Source organism: Panthera uncia, chromosome A2 (assembly GCF_023721935.1).
Source record: "Panthera uncia isolate 11264 chromosome A2, Puncia_PCG_1.0, whole genome shotgun sequence".
In the NCBI taxonomy this organism is placed as follows: domain Eukaryota; kingdom Metazoa; phylum Chordata; class Mammalia; order Carnivora; family Felidae; genus Panthera; species Panthera uncia.
This window is the reverse complement of record NC_064816.1, coordinates 54,392,181-54,405,038: the sequence shown is the minus strand read 5'-3', so window position 1 is coordinate 54,405,038 and position 12,858 is coordinate 54,392,181. Positions and strand designations below refer to the sequence as shown.

The window sequence follows — 12,858 nt, the reverse complement described above, 5'->3', positions numbered from 1 at the left end:
GGAAACTCTAGACGCTGTTCTATAGCGATCCAGCCATTTCCCCACATAAATATCATACACACCAGCCTCTGGCAGAGGAAGGCACATTTGGAAGACTGGAGAAGGGGAGGAGGAGGTTGGGGTCACTGTCTCGGGATTCAGGGCTCTGAGTCCCTAGGCCACAGGGGCCAGAAGGGACACATCCATGTGCAGCTCCAGCTATCAGCTGGCTAGCTGTGCCGGGCCAGCTCACCTCTGGAGCCCCATTGTGCCCATGTGGAGCTTTGTCTCGGAAAGGAGCCCGTGTCGGGTCCCAGTCTTTGCTGGAGGCCAGGACTTCCAGGGACCAATCCCTCATGGAATGGGACTCCCGGTGGGGTGGGGTCCACCCCTCACATTCTCTCTTTCTCCAGGTAATCTACACCATGACAGAGTGTGGGAATGGGGGGTTTCACTAGCTGGGGGTAGCCTCGTGCGGGAAGTGGGATTTGAGTTGGACCAGAGTGTGGCCCCTCAGAGGCAGAAGAATGCAAGTGAAGGGCAGCGGGGATGCATGGGGTGGGGGGTGCAGATTCAGACAGTCCATAGCAGATTCTAGCCGGTAGAGGAGTTCTTTTGCTAGATCCCTGACAGGTATCTGACCTGCAGCTTGCACATCTCCTATGACAGAGAGCTCATCACTTCCTAAGCAGCGCTAACCACATGAGCACATACTTTCTCAGGGAGGACAACCTCGGCCGTAGTTCTGTCTGCAAACATCTGTTCCATCCTTCTCTTGTCAGCCTGTCAGAGGCTTAATGCTAGGCATCTTCCCTCCCCTCTGGCTGCTTTTCTCCTGCCAACCAGTCCCAGCTCTTTGTGAGAGGTGGTTTCTAGACCTGGAGTTTTATTCCTGGCATACTGTAATTTGGGGTTGGCAAATAGAGTTTTGCCACGAGCCAGCTGGGGTCAGGCATGAGGAGATCTGCAGGAGGGAATCTGTGATCAATTAGCAATGTCTGCCACAGACAAACGAGGAGAAGCAAGCGGTTTGTGCCCAGACGCGGTCCTCTGCTGTGATCTGACACCTGTAGTGGACAGCCAGGCTGCTTTTGCTTCTGGCTTTATATTCATGTTAGCGACTGGCTTCCCAGCTGTGTCACTGCATCAGCTCATGTTAAGCTCATGGTCGGCCAGACAAACCTTGTCTTTTTTCATAAGAACAGCCATCAAACCAGAATCTTCCCCAGAGCTTGACATTGTTTCCATTATATGGATATATAAGTAATTTAAATCAATCCCTTGTTGACGGGCATTTAGATTATTTCCAAACTTTTATAATTAGAAACAACACTGCAGTGAAATTCCTTTCATTTACCGCTTTGCAGATTCGCTCATTTCCTTAGCGTGAATCTCTAGGAGAGGGATTACCAGACCAGGAGCACCTTCTGAGAGTGCTGGGCAGCAGCCTCCTAACTGTCGTAGAATGTTCCAGAAATTCTAAACTGCCAGGGACTGTCAGCCACTTGGAACAGGTGCCAGCCCCACTCCTTGATTTGCATATGACCCAGGTGTCTAGGAGAGATCCCCGATGCCATTGTGCAGTTGAGGACCCACTCCAGGGTGTTCAGGCCTGGCTGATGGACGCAGGTTGTAGCAGAAGCTTCCCAAAGGCAGCTGACCCGGGTGGTGAGATGTTGTGCTCTGGTGCAGAAATCACCGTGGCAAAGAAATGGTGTGCAGGGTGGGCTGCTGGTGCAGGAGGCAGGGGAGGGAAGAGGGGGTTGGGGCAGCAGAGGATGGAGGCCAGGGGCTGGGCCTGATGGTTCCCTGACCCCCAATCCCTGCTATGTCAAGCGTGGCCGTCATATAAAGCAAAGGTCTCCGTCCCTAGGGCAACCTGCTGTGGGAAGGGAGAGGATGACTGTTCTGTTCACACTGGACAACCCTCCTCCTCCCCCAGGAAGGAACTGGGGGCAGAGCTGAGTACTAACCAGAACCGAGGGGCCCGTGAGTTTCAGTGCGTTGCTATAAGTAAAGTAGCTTTACGGGTTCCGTCAGAGGATGTTCAAGTGGAATTTGATAGCTGTTTCCATCTAGTACTCTGAAAAACTTATACCAACTTAGATGTTCTGAGAGTGGCTATTGGCCATACTCGTCACCATGGGGCATTTTCACTTGAAAAAAAGTTACCTTTCTGTTCACCAGCTGTTTGGCTCAGATTAAGAAAGGAGTCTCTTTTCGTGTCGAATAGTGTGTGGCTTCTGATCGTCCTCGGGCTCAGGGTGGGTTGTTGCGCTGCATACGTACTTTCACGCAGTGCTCACTTATGTATCAGAGGACTTTGTCGGTGGTGGGGCCATGCTGGTTGCGGTAGGATGGCCTGGCCAATTCTTTTCTTACCAGGATGGTCTGGGGTTGTTTTTGATTTTGGTGCCGTGGAAGCATTGCCACATTGCACGAGTCGAGAGGATACCATTCAGGTAGATTCAGCAGGACTGGGTGACAGATTGAGTGGGACGGGGGTGGGGGCTGGCTGTGGGGAAGGGCCTGATGTGATGACGACACCCAGGACCCTGACTCGTGTCACTGTGTGACGGTGGAGAAAGAGCATGAGTTTGGTTTGGGGCACCCACGATGTCTGGCAGGAATGATGTGAGAAACTATGTTCCGGGACCTGGCTCCCAGCAGGCCTGGGGAAATGCCTTCTCTCCTTTGGCAAGTATTTACTGAGCACTGTTACCTGGGCACACGGGTTGGCATTTGGGGAACATCAGCAAGCAAAACAGACAAATTGCCCCCACTCTCTTACAGCTTATACACTGATGTCCGAGACAGACGACAAACCAAAAAACTAGATAAATGCATTATACAGTGTGTTTTGAAGTAATGATTGTCACCAAAGGAAAAAACAAAAGAGAAGAAAGGGACCAGTAATCTGGGGGTGGGAGTGGAGAGAGAGCGATGATTTTTAAATCTGGTGCTAGCAGAGATCTGGGGGAGAGTGTTCCAGGCAGAGAGAACAGCCAGTGCAAAGGCCCTGAGGCAGGAGGATGCCTGACCCCTTTGAGCAGAGAGGAAGTCCGTGAATCAGGAAGTCAGAATGAGCAAGGAGAGGAGCTAAGATGAGAGCAGCTGAGGTCAGGCCTTCAAGGACATTGCAAGGACAGCGTCTTCTAAGTGTAATGGGGATCAAGGGAAGCACTTGATCTTATGTTTTATCAGAGTCACTGTGGCAGCCATGGGGAGAAGAGAGGCAGGGGGACCACCGAGGAGGCTGTTGTGATAATCCAGGGAGCAGTGATGGTGGCCTGGACCATCTGCTGAGAAGGGAGCAGAGCCTGGGTGTGTACGGAAGGTAGGGCTGATGGGGGGAGGCTGCAGCTGCCTCATGGTGAAGAGAAAGGCTGCGAGTGACCGTCAGACCCCTTCCCTTGGCTGTGAGGGGAGGCTTGGCCCTCTCTCCTGAGCATGTTCTGGAACCTGCTGCCTTAAGACAGTGGGAGCCAGGTAATGCCCAGAGCAAGGATCCTGGGCTGGCATAGCCCCAGGAAGTGCCGCATCCCTGTCAGGTCACCACCCATAGACATCCTGCCCCTGCCCCCAGCCTTCGAGGCAGCCAGGCCCTTCCCCGGCTACTGAGCCACATACGGCCCTTGAGACCAGAGGCTTGTCGCCTGCTTCTCTTTCCTCGGCCCCTTCTGCCCCAAACCACAGCCAACCGGGGAATGAAGACAGCCTCTCACATTCACAGACTCATCGCCACTGCTGCCAGTAAGAATGCCCCTTTGCCTGTTCACCGTTGCTTTGAGGCCCGGTGAGCAAGGCCCAGGGAAAGGGTTGAATCCCCCGCAGACACGAAAGGTGGCCACTGCCTTATCCTGGGGCGTGTCAAGGCCCACCCCTCCCTGACGGAGCCACCATGAGGCACAGAAGGGCTTCCTGCTCTGGGGACCTGCAGAGAGCCCGCCCCTTCAATCTCCCCGTGTTTCTGGAAACCCGGGGTTGTGAGACTCTTTTAAAACCTTATGAGCAGGGCCCCAGCTGCTTGTCCTCGAGGATGAGATTTTGTCTCCTGTCAGCCTCTTGCTCGGAAAAACAGACTCTGCCCCCGAATGAAGCATTTCCAGTAGGGGGGATGTATGTGTAGAAATAATTCCTTGCAAGGCGCTCGGAGGCTGCACGAAAAGGGCAAGGCAGGAAGGCGTGTGGGGGCCAGAGCAAAGGCAGGCGCTCTGGCTCATCTGTCCGTGGATAGGCTTGCTCGCCTGTAAGCTGGGGATCGACCACCTACGAGTCTAATAGGGGGATTCCTTCTCTCTTCCATGCAACTATTGATCAAGGCACCGAGTATTTATTGTGAGGCACTGTTCAAAGCTATGTCAATAGAATAGGGGAATTTTAACTTTTGTTAGACCCCACCCTACTCCCCCACCCAGTGCACACAAATGGGGCCCAGAGGAAACAGCCGTTGGGTAACTGTGACGTCAGGAGTCTTGAAGGGTGATATTCCTCTGACACCTTAAGAGGGTCTAGTCCATCCACATTGATAATGGATGGGGAGGCAGGCCTGGAAGTGAAGGATGACCCTCCCTGATTTAGAGCTACATCAAGGCAAAGTACCCAGACCTCTTCCCCAAGGAAGGACCTTTGCCACACTTTAGCCTCTGGGGAGCAGGATGGGATGTCCTTTGTCACAGGACACCCACCGCATGTCCCCAGAGGCCGGAGCCAGTTGGTGGAGCGGAAGTCCTGTACTATTCTTGACCTACAAGTTGGAAAGCAAGTGCAGGGATTTGCAGCCCATCCCTGGCTCGGGGCAGAACTGGAACCAAAGGGCAGGCTGTTTCCCTCTGCCCCTACTCCGAGTCTGTCGTCCCCAGGAGTCCGTGAACAGTCACCTTCTATACTGGCAGGGAGCCCTGCCAGGCCCTGTGATGTGTGGGGACAATGTAGCAGAGCTGGGCGGGGGAAGACCATTTGGCCCCGGGGATGTTGCGTGTGGGGTGCTCCCTTTGGTCTGAAGACAGAACCCCTGAGGAAGGACTGCAGCTTGAGAGGGGGTGCTGTATTCCCTTCTCTCTGCTGGGCCCCTTCCAGAGAGACCCTTGCCCTGGACCCAGGGATCAGAGAGCCTTCAAAGGTTGACTGATGTCTTGCAGGGACAGGGAAATGGCAAGGCTTGACCAGAGAGGCTACCGGAAACCGTGTGAGAAACAACCTTGTCTCCTTGTCCTATGCTGAAAGGTAGTCTGCAGAAGGAACCAATGTCTGTTTTCTGAGTTCACGAATTTGGGATGAGCCACCCCCTCTCTGTCCCCACAGTCTGGTGCTTGGAATGTTGAGAGGGATGAGGGGTGGTGAGGTGGAGGGGTGTGCCCGGGCTTGGAATCCAGCCAACTTAGGTGCTGACCCCCGGACTCACCCACTCACTACCTGTGCAACCGCAGGTAGGTACCCGTACTTCTGTGGGCCTCAGTTTCCCCACCTGGAAACAGTGAGTTAATAACTCTTTGCAGACTGGTTTTAAGATTTAGAGAAAATACGGGGCGCCTGGTGGTTCAGTTGGTTAAGCGTCCAACTTCAGCTCAGGTCACGATCTCACAGTCTGTGAGTTCGAGCCCCGCGTCAGGCTCTGTGCTAGCAGCTCAGAGCCTGGAGCCTGCTTCAGATTCTGTGTGTGTCTCTCTCTCTGCCCCTCCCCTGCTCATGCTCTGTTTCTGTGTGTCTCAAAAATAAATAAAAACATTAAAAAAATTAAAAAAAAAAGATTTAGAGAAAATATATGTATGACACTGTATTCATTTCCAAGCTTGCCATAACACCACAGACTGGTATTTATAAATAAATGGTAACATTTGTTTTCTCACTGTTCCGGAGGGAGGCCGGAAGTCCTGTATGTTAGTGTCATTAAGGTCTCTCTCCTTGGTGGCCACCTTCTCCTTGTGTCCTCACATGGTCATCCCTCTGTGCATGTCTGACTCCTAATCTCCTCTTAGAAGGACACCAGTCGTGTTGGATTAGGACCCTAATAGACCTCACTGTAATTTACCTCTTTGAAGATCCCATCTCTTAACACACATTCTCAAGTGCTGGGGTTAGGACTTCAAGATATAAATTCTGGGCGGGGACACGATTCAGCCCATAACAAATGTTACAGTGCCTGATGCCCAAGTAGGTGTGGAGAGAAGAGTCACTTTTGTTAATTTTTATTTAAAAAAATAAGAACAAAAAGTACAAAAATCCGTGGTTGACTCAATCCATGTGGTGGGATTGAGGCAGAGAAGGTGACCGGAGTCATTGAGGGGGTCAGTAAATATTCACTGACCACCTACTGTGTGCCAGGCCCCACTCTGGGCACTGGGGTTCATCACTGCGTGTAGTGGGTCAAACCTCTGTCCTCACGAGCTGACACGCTCATGTAGGAGATGGACAATAAGCAAAATCAGTAAAGTGTGTTGGATGCTTAAACGGTGTTGCAGGGGATGCGGGGTGGGGGTGGGGGCTGCCTCTTGGCTGCAGCCCCCTCCCACCTCCTGGCTCCCTGTCAGGCCCCGGGGTCTTGTCTCCCACTCACAGGAGGCCTCTCTCCTCTCTCTGTCCCCTGCAGCGTGGAGGGCGAGGCCCCCAGCAGCGAGACCGGCACGTCCCTGGACAGCCCGTCGGCCTACCAGGGCCCTCTAGCACCTGGTTCCAGCCTGAGCCCGGACCACTACGAGCACACGTCGGTGGGAGCCTATGGGCTGTACGCGGGCCCGCCGGGGCAACAGCAGCGCACACGGAGGCCCAAGCTGCAGCACTCGACCTCCATCCTGCGCAAGCAGGCCGAGGAGGAGGCCATCAAGCGCTCGCGGTCACTCTCTGAGAGCTATGAGCTCTCCTCGGACCTGCAGGACAAGCAGGTAGGCGGGACCCACCATGCGGGGACAGGCAGCCGGGCTGCTCTGCCTGGAGGACGACGAGCGGCCCTTTGCTGGGACTGCCTTGGGCAGCAGGAGTCTCGGCTCTCGGACACCGGCGTCCTGTGCTCTCCCACAGATGGAAGCATGGTTATGCGCACGCGCGCTACGACTGTGACCTTTGCATCGGCCCAGGCTGCCCTTCCTGCTCCTCCCGACCCGTGGAGGCTCTCAGAGTGAGGGCACTGGAGTGTCAGGACTTCGCCTCTCCCCCACTCACAGTCCTCATGGCCATGCACACAGGTTAGGTGGCCAGACACTGAGGGTTTGAGGTCCCAGGAGAGGGCTGAACCTTAGGTAGCCCTGGGGAGGAGTCCCTGCAGAGAAGGGCGGGAGGTCAGTTTACAACATAAATAGCACAGGCTCTGAAAAGAACACCAAGCCCATCCACAGCCAGCGGGTGAGGTTGCTTATTATATCCCTTTCGGTTTACAACTCTGTGTTCTCGTGGGAAACGACCTCACTGAGGGCTCACTTCCTCCCAAGGCAGGGGCCTTGGCCCAGACCCACCGTGAGGTTGGCACCTGTGTGCAGAATGAGGTGGGCACACGGCCCGCCCCCGTGGCTGGGCTCCAGGGAGAAGTAAAGACAGCTTCTTGGGGTCGAGGGGAGAGGCCTGTCCTGGCTGGGTGGTGGGCAGGGGCCGGGGCCGGAGAGCTCTCACTTCAAGAGCAGGCACGTAGTAGGTACTTTAATAAGAATTCTCGTGTGAAACTGATGGCAAGAACCTGAGGCTGCAGCAAGCAGCTGTGCAGATGTGCAAGGCCCAACTTGTCTGGCTGGCTTCCCCTAGCTTCTGGGAGTTCCTTGGGCCATCTCCTCCCATCTCCTCCCGATGTGTGGCCACATCGACCCCTCGCCTTGCTGCCCTCCATTTGCCTCCTAGTCTTCCCACGTGTCTTTTACAGAGCAGAGGTCTGGGCCCGGTGTGGCACCTGACTCAGAGGAGCAATGCAGGTACTGCCCAGGGCGGATCTTCCCTATCCCCCACCCCCAGAATCCCCTACAGGCCCCTCCTCTCCCTGTTCTCGGCTCCACCCTGCGGCTTTGGACAGTCCTACTTGCTCAGCCCTCGTTCTCTTCAGCCTTCTGCCTGTGAGTTGGGAGACAGGGAGCCTGGCCAGTGGCCAGGGCCTGACAGCAAATAGCCCCCCGTCCCCTGTGTCCCTTGGCCCCATAGCCAGGCCCACAACAGGTGAGGACCACCTCTGTTCCGTTTATCAGTTCCACCCAGATCCAAAGTGGATCAGAAACAGTTGATAGTAAAAGACCCCCAACAGAACCGTTGAAGTAGAAGTAAGGAAGTTGAAGACCTAAGAGAGGCCCATGGAAATAAATAATTGTCTGCTTCATCTGGTCTTACCGTGGCCACGGCTGTCCATTTTCATCTCACGCATGTTAACCAAAAGCCCATCGTGTGCCACACACCGTGCTGGGTGCTGGGAAGTCGACAATGGACAGGGCGAGGCCCCAGCTCTTGAACTGACACTGTGGTCCAGAAGATGGATCCGCAGACAAGTTAGCAATAAAGACAGTTTAATTCCGGAACGTGATACAAACCCCAGAGATTATAAAATAGGGGGAAGAAATGGAGTGACTGTGGGAGGCGCCAGCATTGGATAAGGGTGGTGAGGAAGGCCTCCCCAGGCTAGCATTAGAATGGAGTGTGTGAGGAAGGGGCCTTCCAGGAAGCGGTAACTGCAGGCGCAAAGGCCCTGAGGCAGAACAGCAGTGGTAGAAAGGATGGCAAGGAAGAGGTGGTGGAAAGGTGAGAGGGTCTCTGAGCTGTTGACTTCCTGGCAATCCTAGCTAGAGTGGGAATAGGACAGATTACATGGGACCTGCCGGATGGAAGCAGGGTGTGCAATAGGGTAACACGCAGTCCTGCTTAGTGAAGGAAGCCCTCTGGCTTCAGGGCCTCTGTACCTTCTGGCAGTCTCCTATCAATGAGAACAAGAGTCCTGAGTCATCAAGAAGTGGTAGGTCTGCTTAGTGGAAGGGCGTTTCCTCTCTGTTCCCCATCCCTCCCCCAATGTTGAGAAGTGTCCTTTTAAAGGGAGAGTGAGGGCTTGCCGGGAGAGCCCCCGCTACGGGTCAGCTCCACCTTACTTCCCAGAGCCTCTGTCCTCCGAGAAGTGGGGAGTCCCAGAGCCCCTCTGCAGACTGGATGTCATGTGAGTATTGGGCGAGGGTGATGTATAGCAGGTGAGCACGTAGAGATTGGATTCCCTCCCCTGTACCCCAATAAACTTTCAGACTGGGCCTTGAGTCAGTTCTGGCCCAGACAGAAGAATGACCAGGGGGAGTCTAGGCAATGCGTAAGAGCAGGCCTGGGCCAGCATGTGTCCTGGACCAAGAGGGGCTTTGATGACAAAAACAGAGCCCATTTCTGCGTTCCCAAAGTCCCTCTTCTTTCCCCTGACCCCTCCCCCAGATCTGGGGAGCCAGTCTCCGGCAAGCAGGGTTGCTACTTAGATTCTGAGGTCCAAAGTCAGCAGGGGAGAGAGAGCCCTGAAGTGAACCCTGGATCTGAGCTGGTGGCACTGCCATCGTGACCCCACCCCCAAAGGTGACGTGAGGGGGCCCACAACACAGGCCTTGGACGGCAGAGAAGAAATGGCTCCCTAGAGCTCAGCCTTGGGCCCTTTATCGGCTCCATTGGCTTTCACAGCCCCACTCAAAACCCCAAGAAAACAAAGTCTGCTTACAGATGTGGAAGTGAGGTCATCTCTTTGGATGGTGTTCAGTAACTTCAGGGCAGGAGAAAAAACAGACCCACCCTGGCTGACTCTGGGCCCAGAAAAGTCGTTTTGATCCACCACCACCCCCCCCACACACACACACACACACTCCACTCTCCTCTCCTCTGAAGGGAGCCGCTCTGCCCAGCCTGCTGCTCCCTTGCCTGTGGGCCCCAGAGAGCTGGCGCGTTCGGTTTTCGGGGGGGAGCTGACATCCCAGAGCCGGGAAGTGAGGGGTCCAGGACCTGCACTGATGTGCGTGAAGCTCCAAGCCCTCTGTTCCCGGCCCACCCCACCACGGCTCTGAGTGACCCTCTCCCCTGACTCGGGCCATAGCCTGGATTTGCTGAGCATCTGTTTGGTTCTATTTCAGTTAGGTGTGTGTGTGTCTGTTCCCCTGGACAGGCTGTTTGCTTCTTGAGGGCAGGGACCTTATCTCTGTCTGCCACCAGCTTTGGTGTGATACTGGGCACAGAGTAGGCAGGTGGGGTCTAGACAAGCAGGGTGTGGTGCACATGTGCCTCACTCCTGAGGACCTGAGACCTCTTTTGGCCCCACATCAGGTACCCCCTGTGCCCAGCACCCCAAAAGCCCTGGCTCGGCCGAGAAACCAGTTCCTTGTCTTGAGTTCTCTTTGATTCCTACAGAGCGGGCTCCTACTCAGGAACAAGGCATGGGGAGCAGCCCTTGGGCTGTCCTTGGTCACCGAGCGCTGGCATGAGCCTCAGGGCTTTGGGAGGCTCATGGGTCACATGGGGGAGTCCCAGGCAGTGCTACCTGCCTGCAGCCTTGCCCTGTCTCCGTGCCTCATCAAGGAGAAGGATGAGCAGGACACATGGTTCCGGACTCGCTCTGGAGTCTGGAGGCCTCCAGCCATGTGCTCAGTGTCTTCTCTGGGCCTTAGCTTCCCCATCTGTCTAGTGAGGGGCCTTGGGGACCCCCTAAATTGTAAACACCTTCCAGGAATGCCGCCAAGGGCCTTCTAGCATCTATGTTATCAGGTGCTCGCCATGATCCTACAACGTGGGTCTGAGTCTGTTCCCTACTTTATAGATACGGAAACTGGGGAAGGGCACGGCTTCAAGGCTTATGCAGAGTAACACAGCTAACGAGGACAGGGCGGGATTGCAGCGTGGGCATCTGGCCTCGAAGTCTGTGCCTCAGTAAGGTGATTCTCTCAGGCCTCCCTGAAGCTCAGTCTCTCTCTCTCTCACACACACACACACACACACACACCTGCCCCCAGCTAGTAAGAGCACATTGTCTGCTGTAGAAAAGAAATAAGGCCAAAAGCCTGCAGCCCCTGCTCAGCATCCAGGATCTCACTGACATCTTTGGCGGGTCTCTTAACCTTCTCGTGCCATGGGTCCCTCCTCTCTGCAGGGGCTGCCTTCACCTCTCCCAGCATCTCCCAAGTTTCATTAAACCACAGGCCCGCAAGATGCACTAGGGCCAAAGGTTTCTGTGGCCAAAGAAATTTGGGAACTCACCACCTTTTAAAGGTTCTGAGAAGTCCCGCAGGGAACATCTTGCGTTCACGTGGTGCTGCTCCATTTTATTTGGCCTGGGAACCCCCGTTTTGCCCACCTTCACCAGCTCGCCTCCGTGGTTGCCAGAACCAACTTTGGGATGTGCCCAGGCCTCTCTCTCCACATGGTGCTGCCACGGGGCTGGGCGCCAGCAGGAGCATAGGTGGGCAAGGCGCTGTGCCAGCGTGCGGGGCTGTCCTCACCGTCCTGTCCTCTCCCCTCCCAGGTGGAGATGCTAGAACGCAAGTATGGAGGCCGCCTTGTGACCCGCCATGCGGCCCGCACCATCCAGACGGCCTTCCGCCAGTACCAGATGAACAAGAACTTCGAGCGCCTGCGCAGCTCCATGTCGGAGAACCGCATGTCGCGCCGGATCGTGCTGTCCAACATGAGGATGCAGTTCTCCTTCGAGGGTCCTGAGAAGGTGCACAGCTCCTACTTCGAGGGGAAGCAGGTCTCGGTGACGGACGACGGCTCGCAGCTGGGGGCCCTGGTGCCGTCGGAGCGCGGCGACCTCGGCGAGCCGCCCGCCCTCAAGTCTCCCGCCCCATCCAGCGACTTCGCGGACGCCATCACGGAGCTGGAGGACGCCTTCTCCCGGCAGGTAAAATCGCTGGCAGAGTCCATCGACGACGCCCTCCACTGCCGCAGCCTGCACTCGGGGGAGGCGCCAGCTGCCGACACGGGGCGGGCCCGGGATGCCGAGCCCAAGCCGGCCCTGCACGGCGCCGACCACCACAAACTGGACGAGATGACGGCCTCGTACAGCGACGTCACCCTGTACATCGATGAGGAGGAGCTGTCGCCCCCCCTGCCCCTCTCACAGGCCGGGCACCGGCCGCCCAGCGCCGAGTCAGACCCGCGGCTGCGGGCCGGGGGCGCCTCGCAGGACTACTGGGCGCTGGCCCACAAAGACGACAAGGGGGACACGGACACGAGCTGCCGGAGCACGCCGTCGCTCGAGCGGCAAGAGCAGCGGCTGCGCATGGAGCACCTCCCGCTGCTCACCATCGAGCCGCCCAGCGACAGCTCCGTGGACCTCAGCGACCGCTCGGACCGCGGCTCGCTCAAGAGGCAGAGCGCCTATGAACGCGGCCTGGGCGGGCCACAGGGCAGCCCCAAGCACGGCCCCCTGGGCGGCCCCCCGAAGAGCCTTCCCCGGGAGGAGCCCGAGTTGCGGCCCCGGCCCCCCCGGCCCCTGGACAGCCACCTGGCCATCAACGGCTCGGCCAACAGGCAGAGCAGGTCCGAGTCTGACTACTCGGACGGGGACAACGACAGCATCAACAGCACGTCCAACTCCAACGACACCATCAACTGCAGCTCTGAATCGTCGTCCCGTGACAGCCTGCGGGAGCAGACGCTCAGCAAGCAGACCTACCACAAGGAGACCCGCAACAGCTGGGACTCCCCGGCCTTCAGCAACGATGTCATCCGCAAGAGGCACTATCGCATTGGCCTCAATCTCTTCAACAAGTGAGTGCCTGCCAGCCCTGCGGGAGCGTGGGGCAGGCCTTCCTCTCGTGCCCCGGGGCCTTTGCACGCACCTGTGGTTTAAAAATGAGCATGCGTGAGGCCGTGACACTGCGCTAATGGCACCTACAGCAGCACCTGGCACAGCCAATGCTGTCGTAGAGGAGATTGGAGCCCGGTGAGCGGTGGGCCCGGCCC

General features: G+C 56.4%; 1 protein-coding gene across 2 annotated transcripts; it reads left to right on the top strand.

The window, feature by feature from the left end:
* The first annotated feature begins 6 nt into the window (after positions 1–6).
* On the top strand, positions 7–12,850 carry IQSEC1 (IQ motif and Sec7 domain ArfGEF 1). 2 transcript variants are annotated; one of them, XM_049641091.1, is made up of 2 exons: positions 7–6,860; positions 11,414–12,850. In XM_049641091.1, exons 1-2 carry the CDS (start codon positions 6,444–6,446, stop codon positions 12,665–12,667), a joined length of 1,671 nt encoding a protein of 556 aa, XP_049497048.1. In that variant the 5' UTR covers positions 7–6,443; the 3' UTR covers positions 12,668–12,850. The 2 variants fall into 2 exon arrangements, with proteins under 2 accessions (XP_049497048.1, XP_049497049.1); XM_049641092.1 differs by lacking the exon at positions 7–6,860 and adding an exon at positions 6,868–7,160.
* Positions 12,851–12,858: the final 8 nt, after the last annotated feature.

What these genes read in the sequence shown, in the direction of transcription:
- IQSEC1 (XM_049641091.1), top strand. Translation starts at nt 6,444, where the DNA reads ATGCGGGGTGGGGGTGGGGGCTGCCTCTTGGCTGCAGCCCCCTCCCAC. An exon ending in CGGACCTGCAGGACAAGCAG is followed by an intron (nt 6,861 to 11,413) that starts GTAGGCGGGACC and finishes CTCCCCTCCCAG; the next exon opens with GTGGAGATGCTAGAACGCAA.